The sequence below is a fragment of the Athene cunicularia genome (genome assembly GCF_003259725.1).
Source record: "Athene cunicularia isolate RWA chromosome 24 unlocalized genomic scaffold, athCun1 chr24_part1, whole genome shotgun sequence".
NCBI lineage: Eukaryota > Metazoa > Chordata > Aves > Strigiformes > Strigidae > Athene > Athene cunicularia.
Genome location: NW_020799132.1, coordinates 3977301 through 3994001, shown reverse-complemented (window position 1 = coordinate 3994001; position 16701 = coordinate 3977301). Strand labels below are relative to the sequence as shown.

General features: G+C 45.8%; 2 protein-coding genes across 4 annotated transcripts in view; both read left to right on the top strand.

Moving 5' to 3' along the window:
* The first annotated feature begins 690 nt into the window (after window positions 1-690).
* Window positions 691-15940, top strand: CRTAM (cytotoxic and regulatory T cell molecule). The gene is made up of 12 exons (XM_026863579.1): window positions 691-739; window positions 3943-4089; window positions 6729-6881; window positions 7089-7220; window positions 10211-10381; window positions 10941-11012; window positions 11166-11231; window positions 12688-12759; window positions 13271-13372; window positions 13789-13935; window positions 14306-14389; window positions 15286-15940. The coding sequence occupies exons 1-12, from the start codon at window positions 691-693 to the stop codon at window positions 15414-15416; spliced, it is 1326 nt and encodes a 441-aa protein (XP_026719380.1). The 3' UTR covers window positions 15417-15940.
* Window positions 15941-16556: 616 nt separating this feature from the next.
* JHY (junctional cadherin complex regulator) overlaps window positions 16557-16701 on the top strand; it is a 17236-nt gene continuing 17091 nt past the window's right edge. For all 3 annotated transcript variants that reach the window (XM_026863814.1, XM_026863813.1, XM_026863812.1), the window contains exon 1: window positions 16557-16630. The gene's annotated coding sequence lies outside the window, so the exon portion shown is untranslated. The remainder of the gene's footprint in view (window positions 16631-16701) is intronic.

Below are 16701 nucleotides of genomic sequence, written 5' to 3'. Positions count from 1 at the left end.
CCACGCTTCCGTGCTCAGCCAACCTTTCACAACCACCTCACCAATACTCCTCGTTCCCTGGAGAGCCACAAACCACACGCAGCAAATTACCGTCCTCTCGTTACTTGTTTTGCCAGGATCCCTGCAAGCAGAGCAGAGCAAACCTCCCGTGCACGTGGCGCTACAAGATGCAGAGTGATGCAAGACTTTTGTTTCCAGGGATTTCAACCAGGCAGCTGGGTTTTCAAGCCACCTTTGCCAATTACTGCACTACAGTGGCCTCCACCAAATCAGCTCGGCCTTCCCGGTGCCTCCCCAACCCAGGGAATTACATCCTGCACACTGTGCACGTGTGGGATCACTGCACGGGATCCCTGGCAGGGTTATCCCAGCCCCATGTTTCTCTTGACCTCAACCTTCTTCCCCCTGTGTACATCTCTCCCCCCGAGCGAGGCAGAGCTGGAGGAGGTGCAAGGTGAAGTGCCCCCAGTCCTGTCACCCACCAGTTTCATTTTACAGACCTGTGAGGTCACATCAGAAATGTGAGACGGGGTGAGAGGAGAGTGGAACAGCAGAGAAAAGGAAAGGAGGCAGAGAACGGTGATGAAGTCATGGTAAATCTGCTCCCCCCGTGCTGAAAAGGGACCTGCTGTGTAGCAGCCCCAGCAGAAAGAGGAAGTCAACAGGGGCTGCCAGCACCCACACCACAACATGACTCTCACCGGGGTGCTACACGTCGCGGCTCTGCTCCTGCTGCAAGGTAAGTGATACGCGTTGCCTTACGCGATCTCCCCTTCGCAAGCAGTCCAGCCTGGAGAACTCCGCTTCCAGAGCTCCAGTGCACCACAGGCAAGGCAGCTCTGCTGTTGTTTTCCTCTTGACATCGCTGCGTTGTCACCCAATTTCCAAAGCTGGTGCTGAATTCCAGCCGATTCCCAAACCCGTTATCGAGAAAAGCCATTCACTTCCTAGCAGCGTGCTTGAGATGGCAAAAGCTCTGGGCAACCAAGAGATTCTCCCTTAAATTCAGACAGCAAATGAGCGCTTGGATACCTGTGTGTGCCTTTGTTCATGTATTGTGTAAAAAAAAGGCTAACGTCAGAAGTCAGAGTAATTTAGAAGGCACTTGCAGAGCCCTTGGAAAATGAAAAGCGCTTTAAACGCTCAATCTCCTTACTCCTACTAGACGATGTAGCCTAGACCTGCTCTGCTAATCTCCTGCCTTTCATACACAGGACAGTGCGAGAGATTCATATTTAACCATGTCAAATAGGGACAGGTTTAATTAAGGAAAGCAGCAAGACGGGTCTCTACAGCTCAGGATTCTTGCAGGCTTCACTCCCGACCTTTGCAGGAAGAATTATTTTTTTTCTTTAGGAAGACCTTTGCCTGGTGCTGGCCGAAGCAACAGTCCCTCTCCTTTCTTAAACGCTGGACCAGAAACCATAGCAGGGCTATTGCTGATGCTTTGCGAATACTCTTACACACAAAGGTATTGTTAAATCTGTCTAAACAGGGACAAAGCATTCTGTAGTGTGCTTAATATATTTTATTAGCGTTGACTAACAGGGGCCAGGCCTTAAGGAGCTATCGGTTCTATTCTAGCTGAACTAGGACCTGCAGTGCCTTTTAGACTCGCTAGAAATCAGCAGCTTCCACTCTGACTCCCCAACATTGCCACAGACCCCCGCGTGATGAATTTATACCTGTTGACAACTACTGGCTGCTCTCGGCCATCAGAATTAATTCAGACTCGCACTCGCGGGCCGACAGCCCACAGGTCAAAAATAACTCATTGAACAGGATGTCTCTGTAGGCTACCTTTTTAAAGACAACTCTGAAATGATGCACTGGGTGCGCATCACCACAACAAGATCTCTGTGCACTTTAAGGGCTGAAATAATAGCCACCAGAGGCATGAACCGTTCTGCTCAGTTACATCCTGCCATGTCTAGCAAGAAATTGTTGCCCACCTCCTACCCAGCCATTCAACTGGATCACTGTACTTGATGCCAGACTCATTTTTCCAGGTAGCTGGGGCAACTGGGATCCACACGGTACAAGAACCACTGTCCTCTGGAACTGGCACGGGAGCATCTCCCTCATCCCAGTGACTGTCCTGTGGTGGGCTACAGTGGCTTGATGACCACAGCCACAAACTGCCTCCTATACAAGGAAGGAAATTTGACCCCTGAGTTAGTCTGAATGAAGCTATGGTCTCTCATGGAAGTGACATACAGGCTCTGTTCCAGGGGCTGCTTTCACTCCCATCTTTTCTTGTTCAGTCTTGCTGCTCTCACCTCAAAAGGTGTGACTTGATAGACCCCACAGTGCTGTTAGTGACAGGAAACTGTCACTACGAAAAAAATGCAGAAGGGCCCCGTGGAAAACCACAAAGCCCTTTCTCCCACCTTAAGAACATGCACCTCCTAACACAGGTCTTCACAAGTGAAACCCACGCAAGGAGGGTCTCCTCTCCTCCTGCTCCTCTGCAAATAACCCCCATGTGGAACAAGCCCTGAGAAACCAGCTGAAACACTAGCCCTAGGAAATGGAGGTGGAATCAAGAGCAATTATAAGCCAAAGGCACTGATGTGCCATATGCGATGATAAAGCAGCTGTGGGTGCTCTACATCCCATAAGGCTTTACTGGCACACAGTGATTCAGCTGAACCTGGCCTGTGGTGTCTCCTGGCAGTAAGGACGGACAGTAGATCCATACTGCACAGTTTAAGCAGCATACACCACACTTACAAAGCTGGAAGTTAAAATACTGAGCTATTACAAGGACATCTCTTCTACAAGCTTATAGACTCCAAAGATTAGCTAGTGAAGGAAGAGAAAAGCTCTGTGGTGTGTTTGCTACTTCTGAAGTCCCAAGCTACATCACTGACCAGTTGGAGGCCACCCCTGGTGTGGGAAATGTCAGGTTTGCTCAACTCAAGGGTGAGGAATGAAAGCAGACCCCCATGGGAAACTACTGTCCCACAGGGAGACAAGCCCTTCCTCTGATTTTAGTGGTAAAAGATCAGATCCAGCAAGAGCGCCCTACGACAGCTTCATTTCTGGTATATTTTTTAATGTTTTTAAGAAAATTAAAAGCTTTCCTGAAGCCCAGAAATACTCAGTTCCCTAAACTGCAGCGTTCACATGTGCAGTAGGAACTTGCAGCAGAGAACTACCTGGAAAATAAAATCAAAACACACAAAACAGGAATCAAAAATAAAACCCTCTTACTGCCTATTTACTTAACTCTGACCCAGGCACTGCTCTTAGTCATTTCTCCAGGATATGCTTTTTTTCTGGAGAACACAATTCATTCCAGGTCATCAAATATTTTCACAAAGTGTATTATATATCTGGAGAGAAAAAACACACTTTACTGCCAGTCTGTAAAGTAAACTGGGAGGAAAGAGAATGAAATTTCATTTTAGCAACGTGCGCCAGGCCAGGTTTGTGGATCCGATCTTCAAAAGAAGTTTCAAAAGCCAGTTCAAAGCAGTTGCAGCGTTACAATTTCTGAATTTTAAAAAAGCCTCATTTTTCAGAGGTGCTGATCATTCACTCCTCGGTCGCACATGCTTGCGGATCAGGTTCAACAGCTTCGGAATGGAATAATGAAAATTAATGTTTGTGTTAACACACAGGGAGAACGTGCATCAAATGGGTCCGCTATCAATTCTTCATTGACTTGTGGGGAAGAAGGATTAATAGCTACATCTGGTTGTGCTAGCAGGTGAAGATCACAAAGTCTTACCCAGTGACTGCAATGACCCAAAGATTGTGATTTATTTCTATCAATACAACCATACTGGCAAGTTTCCTAATGTAGAAAAAACAACCTTTACACCCTTGACAAAAAAAAAAAAAAACAAAAAACAAGGGAAGTTGACACATTGTGCAAAACACTGTTGCTTTACTTTATGTCACATTTTATGTCACCTTTTATGTCACCTCTGGCAGGGGATTTTCCAGAAGCTGGCAGTGAAACCGTAACTCTAAAGGAAGGAGAGGACCTAAACCTCCGCTGCACCCTCGGCGGTGACCACAGTTCTGCCCGGCAGTGGTTAAACCCTCACGGGTTTGCCATTTTTCTCAACAGCCAGCGGGGTAAGTGTGAACACCTGAGTGTCCCAGTTTCCACGTGGGGCTGGAGGGTCACTCAGAACTGGACTTTCCCTGCTCCCACCCGTGGCCAGGCTGACTCACCTCCTCCCCAACCACCCGAGATGGTTTTACATCCAGCCCCTTTCTGGCAGGATGCTGATGAAATGGAAACCCCCACAAGAGTGGTCTGGCCCCGGAGCTTTTAGCAATGAACTGTAGTTACCACCAGCACCAAGAGATGAGCACAAAACCCCCCACTCTTGCTTTACAAGACAGATAGGAGTGGATGTGCCTGAAAGCCCGGGGTACTCTTCTGCTCATCAGGGAATTCAGTGTAGTGCATCAAGAGGAAATTTTTAGAAAACAAGAAAACAAGCAGTGATTTCTAATATGTGCTGACAAAACCAAAGTCACATTTATTGTGCTGCCTTCCACTCCCCACCCCTCGTGTGTCTCTATCCTTCTCTCTCCTCCTCTTGGTCCAAATTGGACAGCTCTGCAAGATGAGCACTGCCTTGGTCTTCCCCATTTGTAGAGTACCTAGTCAGCATCCCTGCTTGTTAAAGCCTTTAGGTTTTAATGATAATGACTGGGATTTATCCATTGAAACTGCCCAGGAGCTGAGGGTCCTCTTTGATCACTCTGGGAATCCCAGACACCGGGTCTTGCCACCTGCATCAAACCAGCCCACCAATATATCCCACAAGTACTGCAAATATTTCTAAATGGAAAATGTCATGAGTAACTGTTGCTCCTATTTGCTCAATTACAAGAGCAAGTGGGGTGAGCGTTCATTAGCCATTTTAAATGACTCGAACGTGCGTGTATTCAGAACTGCTTCCTGTGGAGTCCAGGATCCCAAGTCCAGGACTCTCAGTAGAATGAATATGAGCCATTAGATTCAAACGGGATCCAAAAAGACTCAGTGCTGACCCCACTGACAGTTAATCAATATGGGAGAAAAGGGCTATTGCAACCCACCCCATGCTGCTTTGACAACCAGGCTTCCAAAAACCACAGCAGGCTGTGGCAGTCTCAGTCTGATCCTGCACCCAAGAACCACAAGACCTAGAAGGAAATCACCTCTCCATCAGTTATCTCTATTTTTAACATATATGTGTATGTTCTCAGTATTTTACACCATAGAGGTAGGCGAGAGTAGCAAGAATTCCTTCATTTTTGCAAGTTCCCTCTGGCCCTGGCTACAGCCACAAATACTCCCTTTCTACAGTTTTGGACTGAGACAGTCTAAGTTGCCTGTATCCAGTTTTAAACACCTCCATCTTTTGATGCTTAAAGTTTTGCTGAGTTTAATCAGGTTAGGGAAAGAAAATATCCACTGGTATCTACAGCAGCAGACTCTAACCCAAGTGAAAACCGTATCTATCTGAAATCACCTGAGGATTCAACCCATAGTTTCAACCTCCCATGATCATCCTTCAGTAAGACATAACATCGACACACTGAATATTTCCCTTTTGCAAGACAAAAGAAAACAGTCCTCATTCAGAGAGAAACCAAACTTTACGCTGCATACGGACATTTTCATTTTTTATTCTGAATCAGCACTGTGAATGTCACATTGCTTCTCCAAAGAAACCACTTTGTCAGCCAGTTCCCTCTAGTCTCATCGTAGATAAAAACATGAGGAGTTAGCTGCAAGCCTCACGTCATGGTGATCTCAAAATCCTTTCGTCACTTCCATAAATTATAGCGCTGCTGTGATTTTCCTCCCTACTCTGTACTGTTACTCCAAAAAAAAAAAAAAAAAAAAAAAAAAAAAAAAACAAAACAACTTTTTGAGGTCTTTTTCTCCCTGATGACTGGTACACATCCCCAGTTTCTGTTCAATTTAAGGGCAGAAAGTCACACTTTCTGTGCTGCTGTTGTGGGAAGAGTCCATGTGACTTGCTGGCCTGACCCCGAGGACTCCCGGGGGTCACCCAGCAGTAGGAATGCAGAGACCAGAAAGTCAAGAGAGAGGAAGGGAACTATACAGCAGAGTACAGACATCCTAGGAGATGGTCTCATTAAAATCCAGGTAATTAGACAAGGATAGGAGGAGCAAAACAGCCAGTTAATAAGCAGTTAATAAAGAGATGTGACCATAGTGTTCATTTATATATCACAAAATACACCCAAAGAGGGGAAGTGATTTTTTTTTTTTTCCAAGGCCAAATAAAGGCTTGGGGAAGGGAAAGATCATCAGTTCATGCATCTACGCTCTATACCCAGAGTCATACTACTTTTCTCACTACATATCATGTCCTCACACACCAAGGTTTGCTTATATTTATCCACTAGACACTTAAAAAAAAAATTTCTATAATACCTGGGAACACAGGAATAAGAATCCTCAAAATAAAAGTGAGAAAAAAAAAAAACATGTAATCTTTCCCTGCTGACAGCACACACACCCCCCCCCAATGCCCCCACTGCTTCAGCTTACTGCTGCCTCTGTACTAGCACAGCACCCACCAGGAATGCTTCGTGCTAGAACTGCTCCCTTATGTCAAATGTTGATGAATTTAAAAAAAAAAAATCCAATAAAGAAAACTATCCTCATTCATTACTGCTTTGATTATCTGTCTTCCTCTTATGTACCAACACACATAGCATGCTGGGTTTTATTTTCCTTACAGCTCTAAGAGATCAGAGGTACAAACTTATCCATTATTCAAAGGATGAATTATCCATCCAACTGTCTAACGTGACAGTGCACGACGAAGGAGTGTATAAATGCTTCTACTACAGCATCCCCTTCAAAAACAAGACGACGGCTGTTAACGTTTTGGGTAAGTTCTTTCACCTGCTTTGTTCCAGAGGAGCAGAACAACAGAGCCAGCTCCTCAACTCCACACCTGCATTTTTGCATGCAATTGTACGGTGCTTAACACAGCATAGTCTTAGCTCAGTCCCCCCAGATAACTCGATGTATGCAGCCATTCATAAAACCGAGTAGAAGGATGTACTAGAACTGATTCTAAATCTTATTGCTGCAGCTGCTCCTTCTAAGCCAGTACTGGGAGTATCCCAAGATGCAGAAAGAAGAATTACACTGTCTTGCTATACCCAAGGATGTAAACCACAACCCCAGATTACCTGGCTGTTGGACAACGGGATAGAGCTTCCTGGTAAGTGGTAAAAGACTGAGGATTGATTACTAACAATTTCTTCTTAACAGCCTTGGGCACGTTTAAAAATACTAGAGGGTGAAACACCTTTTGCAACACATCAGCTGGGACTACCACTCATCCTCTGCTCCTTTAGTACAACTTGGCCCCCGTGGTGCAGGTCTGGAGGAAAGTCAGCGCTAAATTCTGGGGTCTGTGCAAGGGAGAGGGCTTATCCACTTTGCTCACATTCAGTGCAGAACAGCAACACTTGGCGCCAAAATCCCTTAAGAGTCTGGTGTGAAATTCCACTGAAATAAAATGAAACCAAAACTCTGGGGGCACCGTTTTCAAAGCCCCAGTGTAAAGTCTGTTCACAAATCCGTTATAACTATTTCCATGTTCTAACCAGTAAACAGATGTTCCTCAGCTTTGCTGAGCAGCTCACACCCACTCCCCCCTTCCTCAAGCAGCATTTCTCTCTCATCCATCTGTCCTGAGCCAGGCAGCTCGCTAGCAGGAGTAAGAAGAGAGCTCAGGAAACACAGCCCACACCACCCTGCTACGGTTTCCCCAGAGAGGAAAGGTCTGCACCCATCTGCTTAACCTGTGTGCTATATAAACAGCTGCTCTGAAGGCCACGTTTAATAGTAACTACCTTACTAGCTGTAGCACAGTGGAGAGGAAACGCACATCTGTAGCAAAGTGTGAGGAAAATACTCATAGATGCAAATGTATTTCTTCTCGCGTATTAACAAGCTCTTATTTGTAGTTTGCATCATCAAACAACACATTCAAAGTTTAGCCTGTAACATTCCTCCTCCCCCAAGCCCCAAAACGGCTTTTTAAACTAAGAGCAGAGGAAAACAACAGAGAATTGTTCTGGCCTGAAAATAGCTAGAAATCAAGACAAAAGTAAAAAAAAATCCAGGCTGACAGATACACGGGCATTAACGCAACTGCATAAAGCCCTACGCTTAAAGAAATTGCACTCGGGGGAAGCAGCCTAGCTGCTAAGCAAGGCTCACGAGAGCCAGGGCAGAGGGTTCTCTGGAATTGCAGGGGGAAAGGTGCTCTGGAGCAGCACGTGGGTCTTGGAAAAGCAGATCCGAAAATCCCGCACGCGTTTGGGAACAGCAGGGCTGCGTGTGACCGGAGGGGTTTGGGGGAATACCAGCTGTGAAGCGATTAAGAGCTCACGGAAGCAATACATCACCTCGAAGTTTTTACATACATTTTTTTCCCAGTGTTCTAAATACAGGACTTTCCTTAAACTTGAAACAACCTCAGTTCTGGCCTGGTAAATTATATTATTTGTAACAACGCACAACTCAGACACTAAACACCTCCCACAACACACAACATCAACCATCCGTTTCTCCACTTATTTTAGCAAAACTCTATACTAACCTTTTTCTCCTGGTTCCCTCTCAGCACTAGCCCAGCCAGCCAGCCCAGTAAGAACTATCTGACCGCCCCCAGTCTCCTGGGACCCCAGTTAAGCACCACAGGGGCTGAGCTCGGTCCACTTGATTGGTTTCAGCTGGTTTTCAGAGGAAGGACTATTTGCATGAAGAGGTGCTGATTTCACCAAGTGGCCTGCTTGTGGCAGACAGGAATTAGGATGTTTGAAAGGAAAAAAAATTCACTATCCTAATTCACTTTCTCAACCTTTCTGCATGTGCCTTACCTTTTTGGTTTGTTTTTTTTTTTTGAAGGTGACTATCTTCAAGCACCACTCCACTCCCCCCTGTCCATTCTCAGCTTTAATCACTTACAGCAAATATTTATACTAATCAGAAAATAGCTAATACATCTTAATTACTGGCAGCACCTCAGTTCCACCAGGGCTCAGCAGGGGCAAACCCGCTGTAATTACTGAGCTGTTGCTGACAAAGATTATTTCCTCCCTAGCAAAACCACTTTGAAATTCTTTTGAGCTCTTACATGACCCTGCTGGGTATGGGAAAAGAGGGTTGAGAAATACTGGTCTATGTGATACAGCAAGTTACCTGCAAAGGCTGATTTTGAAACAAAATCCTTAATTTAAGAAATAAGGTGTTACCAAGGGTAACAGATCAAGAGGAGGCATCAGTTTGCTTCCAGAGAAGCTCTGCTTTATAAACAGACAGTAGAAATTGTTGTGCTGCCATGGGCGTTGAAAAAACCTCCCTCTCCGCCAGAGCTATTCAAACACGTCTCCTTGTGTCACATGAAATACATCTTTAGTTTTCCGTGTCGTATAAATGTGTAGAAGTCAGTACTGCCTAGAGGACTAGGAACTACGTCAGACAAGTTACATGGCTCGCTCTGATTCATTATGGCAAGGCAATTAATCTTCGTGTTTAACTTTCTCCAGCTGCAAAAGGGGAAGAATCAAACATGCATTGTAGGGATGGTGGAGGACTTGTACGGGATTTCATAGTTACAGAAATGCTTGTTTATTGCAAACGTAAATAAATATTGCACATCAATATTGATTGTGCATAGTTATCAATATGCACAAATATCGCACAACTTTTTACGTTTGGGGTGACAAATCCACAGCTGTTAAGACACGAATTCAATGCCCTTGGATATCGCACGGCAGAATCAGAACTTCTCTAGGTCTCGGTCGCTGCGGAACAGCAGGTCCTTGCCCTGAGGCTCCCTGCTCAGGGCCATGCTTGCCTGTGGCACACAGCAAAGCAATTTCTTCTGTTCAGGAAGGACCAAAAGTGCTGGTGGGTGTTTGGACATGTCGCTGCGCCCGCAGGGCACTGACAGGGAATTTCCCCAGTCAGACATGAAGGAGCAGAGGCTTTGGGTTGAGCTCAGGAGGTGCAGCGAGGTCTGTGCTTACACAACTGCCGAGGAAAGAAAACGTGACCTTGGTGCCTTGAACCACTTGTGCACAGTAACCAGGGGCTGCTTTAGCACAGCGAGGTGATGCAGATTGCGCCGGGAAGGGTTTTCATTCAATTGCTCTTGACTAGAAAGCACTTAAATGTTTTCTTCCAATGGGTGTATAGGTGACAGTAAGCACGAGTTAGAAGCTGATGGGAAGAAATGGACCACAACCAGCACACTGACAGTCCTCGCCTATGGGTCCAGCTCAACAGCCAGCTGCATTGTTCACCACCAAACACTAAAAGGACAGAAGCTGATGGCATCTTTCCAGTTTGAGGACCTCCCTAGGACAGGTACAGCAGGCTCTTTCAAGCAGAGGCTATCTCCCATTTCACCACTCTGAAGTGGTAAAAGTTACGCAGGTACATAGGCAAAGCTGAAGCCCTTAATCTACTGCCCGAATCTATCTTTAAATCAGGCAGCTACCTGGGGCAAAAGAAGAACTCCAAACTAAGATTTCTGGGCTTTCCCCTGCTTCTTAACTACCTTAAAATTCATTAAACATTAAACCACAACAGCCCAGGCAGGTCAGTTCTGAAGTGCTGCTGCTAGAATTCAGATGATGTTTGTCCTAAAGATCTAAAGACAACTCAGAAATTATGTTCTCAAAAAGCTGTGAGCTTCCCACGTCTCCTGCATATTATCCATTCAGAACACTAGCAGGGTGTAAATATTGTAAATTAACGCTGAAGCTGCCTGTCTAATAATTCTCAGACTAGAACTTGCCTTCTGCCTATTTACCCATCTGTAGGATGGATCTAATTATTCTTACTTGGTTCTTCCTTAGATTGCTTGATTCAGCAAATGCTTATAAAGCGCTCTGAAAGTTGTTCTGTTGTTGGGCTTTTTCAGTGACAAAACCAAATCCTGCACCAGCTGCGCTGGAGGTGGATACACATGTCCCTGAGAGCGAGCAACCCGCAGGTAGGCATTAACTATTAAAATTAAAAGAGGCATTTAGCCTCTTTTTAATTACTGCACAGGTCAGGTAAACACAGAGTCTATCACCAGTTGCCATCAGCACTGAGGGACATTTTGCAGAGTCTTCAGAACCACTTTGGTTTTTTTTTTCCCCAGTGACCACAGAAACATCAGAGCTGAACAGCAGCACGGCCTCTGCTCCAAGCTTCCCACAGCATACTGGTAAGGGTTTCACTTTCTGGTTTTTATATAAATATATATTCAGAGGACAGGGAAGCCACAGGTGCGAGGGTAGGAGTGTAAGTCTAACCACTGATCAGACAGAGCAGCCAAACAGCCCAGAGCATGGAGCATCCCAGGCAGGTTTGTTTTTTAAGGATCGGTTCAATGGCAAAATGTGTTCTCTGATTTTTGTCTTGTGTTCAGGGGAGGGTCCTTTAGGATCCGAACAACCAGCTGTTCCTTCTGCAGCACCAGATGATACAGTGGTTACCAGCTCAGTGTCAACAGCAGCCCAGCAAAACCTCCAACCAGATGTCACATCTACTTGTAAGTTTGGTCATAGTTACATGAATTTACCAAACCAGGACAGAAATGCTCCAGAGAACAGCATTACGTCCCATGTTACAAACAAGCATGTAACATAAAAAGCATTTCTTGCTTGTGCGGGGAGTTTTACAGCCATGAAAGCAGACGGAGTCCCTCGCGTTAGATGCAGAAGAACATCAGCCTTAGCAGCAGCGGCCAGCCCGGCCGGTGTCGCAGCACGGTGTGAGCCCAGGCTGGGATTTCTCTGTCCAGTCGCACTAGATGGCACTGTGCAACAACGGTTATCTGCACAGGCTGCACTCACTGAACTGAGGAGCTGCTAACAGCAGAATTAAGAGCTCCACCGCACAAATCGGTTGGCCAAAACTCACCAAGGTGGGCGCACGCACCTGCTTAGTGGCCCTGCAGTGGAAAAACGACTGGCTGTGTTAGAAATACGTGAACTCTATTGTTTATATTCATGTAAAAGTGCTACATCGGTGATTACAAATGTCACAGAATGGCCACATCCTGATAAATAATTCATACATACGTTGATAAACATACCTGGAAAGGGAGCCTGAATCTTTTAACAGGCCTTTCACTAGGTGTGCTTACAGGTCTGCTGGGGGAACAGGGGGGTTCAGTCTGGAGAAGAGGAGGCTGAGGGGAGACCTCCTGGCCCTCTGCAACTCCCTGCCAGGAGGGGGAAGAGAGGGGGGATGAGTCTCTTGAACCAAGTAATGAGCGATAGGACAAGAGGGAATGGCTTTAAGTTGCTCCAGGGAAGGTTTAGACTAGATATTAGGAAGGATTTCTTTGCAGAAAGGGGTTGTTGGGTGTTGGAATGGGCTGCCCAGGGCAGGGGGGGAGTCTCCATCCCTGGAGGGGTTGAAGAGTCGGGTCGTCTTAGGGCTGAGGGATCTGGTGGAGTTGGGAATGGTCAGTGTGAAGTTAATGGTTGGACTGGAGGAGCTTCAAAGTCCTTTCCAACCTAGATGATTCTGTGAAGAAAATCTCTGATGAATATAAAGTTTAGGTAGACACAGCACGCATGATCATTTTAGTTTTATAAATCAAAGTTAATGATACAAGGATATATTGGCTGTGTGCCTAAGGAAAGCCAGAGCTCACCATTCTGTTTGCTCAGGGTCCGAAGCAACGCCAGCTGCAGCAGGAGAGGAAGAATTGGCTGGTTCATCGAGTTCTTGTGTCCCCAACCGTAGGACCTTACATCATCGGTGGCATCAGGGGGGCAGTGGCTAAGGACGGGGATTCTCACACTGGGTCATTGCACCACTGTGAGCTATGAGGACAGTAAGAGAGTAGTCAGGGATATGAATACCAAAAAACTATCTGCTTTAAGGGAAAGGATACAGGCTCCTTCCTGCTTTTGCAAGAAAAAGAAGCAAACGAAGGGATAGGGGAAGCCCAAAATGAGCAAAGAACCAAAGCTCAGCTTTGTGTTACTTTGGCTCTGAATGGGGAATGTTGAGTTCAACAATGTGTAAGAAACTCTGAGGATTTTCTGTTCGTAAAGCTTAGGTGTCTTCAGATTGAAACAAAATACAGCGCTAAGGAAGTGAGCACAGAACTTTAAATCAAGGGCTCCAGAAGTCTCTTTCTGTTGCAGTACCAGGTGCCCTGCGCTTATAAGCTGCTGGGAAAATACACATTTCTTAAGCATCCCTTTGCCCTTCAGAGAAATACTGTTCTCCTTTCCATTCTTCCAGGGACTGAAACAGCATTCAATGGCAATGTCACAGAAGAACTTTCCAGGACAGAAGCGCCACTACCAAGTGAAAACGTAACTGTGATTTCCGTTGTCACCTTCGGTACGAACTCTTTGATGAGAGCTTCCAAACATGAAACAAACTTTCTTACACCAAAATAGTTCTTTCTGACCATGTATCCACCTCCAAACCTTTTGTCCGTACCCTAAGGATAGCGCTGGCTTGTGATCTTGAGGAGAGACCACAGAAATAACAACCATTTTTATCATCTAGAAAAAAAGCTAAATTTTACTGTTTGTTGTGCTGGAACACAAGTCCACTGATTTCAGTCAGTTCTTCTTGTTCATACAAGAAGAAAAAATTTGACCTCACATCCTAAAATTAGGCCCAGTGAGGTGACTTCCACTCTCCCACCATGTTCATCTGGCCTGGGCCAGGTTATATCATTCTTGTCTTAATTACCAGAGATTTAGAGGAAGCTATTTAACAACACAAACATATACCTGCCTCTTTTACAGAGCAAGATCAGAAATCTGAAGGCATCAGAAAGAAAGAAAATAATCTCTTGCTGCCAATCTTGGTGGCTGCTCTGATCTTCATGCTGCTCATCATTGTGCTGCTTTTTATGAGGAAGCTGAAAAAAGCTCATGGAGCGTGGAAAAGAGGTGGGTGACAGCCCTGGCCGAGCAGCTGCTGACGGTGCTTTATTCAGAGGAGCTGGGGAGCTGAGGAGCCTCCTAAGCAGAGACAAGACACAGCCCCTCCAGCCTCAATTGAATGTCTTGTCCCACAGACAGTGACTGCGACTTGTTGCTGAAGAATCCCTGTCACTGGTGGCCTTGGGCCAGCTTCAGCTGACAGGAGGTGCCACGAAAGCCAACGATATTGTTGCCTTAAGCATATCTCTTAGACGGTCAGGATGACCAAAGCCCCATTTTATAACTAGTCTCTCAGGATTTTTATGCTCAAGGCAAAGGATGAGGAATAGTCATGAAAAAAATCTCATCATTTTAATTACATTTGTTTTCTGCACAGAAAATGATGCTTCAGAGCAGACGCTGGAGAGTTATAAATCCAAATCTAATGAAGACAGTCTGGGCCATGAGAAGAATGGACACGGTAAAAAAAAGGTTTAAGCAACATAAACTAATTCCTGTTAGAGCATCACTACTGACCACAGCCAGAGCAGACTGCAGCCAATCTTACTCTACAGGGATATTTGCAAATTGCATGTTTTAAACCCAAATATTCTAACCCAAACCTTTCATACCCAGAGGGTCACCACAGATAATACAGCTTCAGCAAGAGTGACGCAGAAGCAATACAAAATTAAAACCATTGCTTTTTATTTGATAGGTTAGACTGGATAATCACAATGGGTTTATCTAGTTTCTAAATATAATCTATTAAAACATTATTAAAAACAATATGCATGGTATGCACCGTGAACACTACTATTGTTAAATTGCCCTGAATGGCTCTTCTCTGATTTCACCACCAACAAAACATCAGTGCTTCACCAGTCCTGTCCTCAGCCAGTGGCTACAGAGGAGGAAGGTCTGGCAGCCCCCTCAGCTGCAGTATTTTTGCTCCACGCTTGGACTTTTGTCTAAACAAAGTCAGCATTCGGCAGGCGAATAAGCCCAGATGGCAAGAATGAGGGAACTTTGCCAGCGTCTTTCAATATGAGCTCACTGCAGCACCTAAACGGTATTAAAAGAGAAGGAGGCTCATAATTATTGTCAAAATATTTTCAAAACATGACTTCTTTTTCAAATCTTTCAAAATATGAAATATTTAAACCACTTCTAGAACAAACTAGTGCCTTGTGTATTGTATAACCTGCATTAGATCCCATCAAGCATCTCAGTCTTTGCTGTGATGGATGCCCTAACGATTTCTAGGAATGCATGTTGTCTTTTATTATTCTATAACACTAACTTAACACCTATTTTGAGCAGGTACCACAGCCCCTCCTTTACAACATCAGTAATAGATGTGTGTGTATCTTTCAGCTGTCAATCAGAAAGCCAACGTGCAGTATGTGACAGAAGGATGTGTGGGAACAATACAGGAGAATCCAGGAGACCAAAACATTGCAACGAGTGAGAAACTGTTTGGATGTGGGAAGGAAACAGATGTATAGCCATGGCAAATCTGTTCAATGTGCAGTAACACCACTGTTCCCTGATTCTTTTAATACAGCATTCAGATATCAATATGCTTTCCAGGAGCAGAAGTACAGCTACCCTCAGTCCAAAAGCCAGTTGGAACTGCTTTTCTTTAAACGGTGGGATGAGTAGATGGAAGCCGTGCTCCTAAAAACCAGTTGGCAATGAACACTGTGATTCACCTGTAATCCTCGGAGGATTTCATTAACCACCGCCAAAAATATTGCTCAGCAATCCCATCTTGGGTCCTTATCAGCAATTAGGATCCCGGCAAGGGAACGTGGAGTTAGCACGGAGGGCTGCAGGAGATGAAGATATTCCTGTAACGCTTCAACCACCTCCTCTGTAAGGATGGGACTGAGCAGGAAACCCAGGAAAAACTGGGACCGTGTATTATTCTGACCCCAAACCTGAACATCCAGTTCCAAGCAGGAAGGCATCCTAATGTCCAAAGTGTTTAAAATAAATAAATAAATTGTTCCCCCTTGCTAGGACTTCTGCCTCAGCTGTACGATGACAACTTCAAGTCGCTGCTGTGCAAGACTGAAGCAGCAGCAGCCTGCATGGAGCTCTGAAACCAAAAAACATTGGGGTGCGGCAGCATCCCACATCTCCTAAGGTCCCAGGGGTGTGACTGAGAGGATGGAAGTCAAACGAGGGGTCGGCAAAGGTGAAGAGGACACGCGATGGTACCCGTGGGACCCCCCAGATCCAGGGGTGATGTCGCTCGCCTGCCAGCGGGCAAGCTAGGAGGATCTCGCCAAGACTTTGCATCTGCAGAGCCCCGCCACGCCATCACCGGGAATTTTTTTATGTGGCAGAAAGATAAAACTGAATTCCGAAAAATAAAGGGAATGTGCATCACAGGGGAAAGCTGTGTTTCTTTTTCTCATTAGAGGTGATCAGTTCTCGCTAGGAGTAAGGAAAAAAAAAATGCTGGAGACCCCTTTAGAACACCGAATTAAAGCCCGTGAGGGGACTGCGAGGAATCATTTTAATTTTACGAGGAAAGTGGCTTCGCCCCGCGGCCCCTGGCCCGGGCGCTACCACGCTCCCGGGGGGGGACAGGGGCTCCCCCCGCCGCCACCGCTCCTGGTAGGCGCCGCGTCCGGCCGGGCAGCCATGGCAACGGCGAGGCCTTGGGGCAGCGCGGCGGCCCTGTGAGGGGCCTGGGGTGAGGGGGTTTGGGGTGAGGGCAAGTGGATTTGGGGTGAAGGCGAGGATTTGGGATGAGGGCGAGGGGTTTGGGGTGAGGGGATT

What these genes read in the sequence shown, in the direction of transcription:
- CRTAM (XM_026863579.1), top strand. Translation starts at nt 691, where the DNA reads ATGACTCTCACCGGGGTGCTACACGTCGCGGCTCTGCTCCTGCTGCAA. An exon ending in TGAGAGCGAGCAACCCGCAG is followed by an intron (nt 11,013 to 11,165) that starts GTAGGCATTAAC and finishes TTTTTTCCCCAG; the next exon opens with TGACCACAGAAACATCAGAG. An exon ending in TCATGGAGCGTGGAAAAGAG is followed by an intron (nt 13,936 to 14,305) that starts GTGGGTGACAGC and finishes TTTTCTGCACAG; the next exon opens with AAAATGATGCTTCAGAGCAG.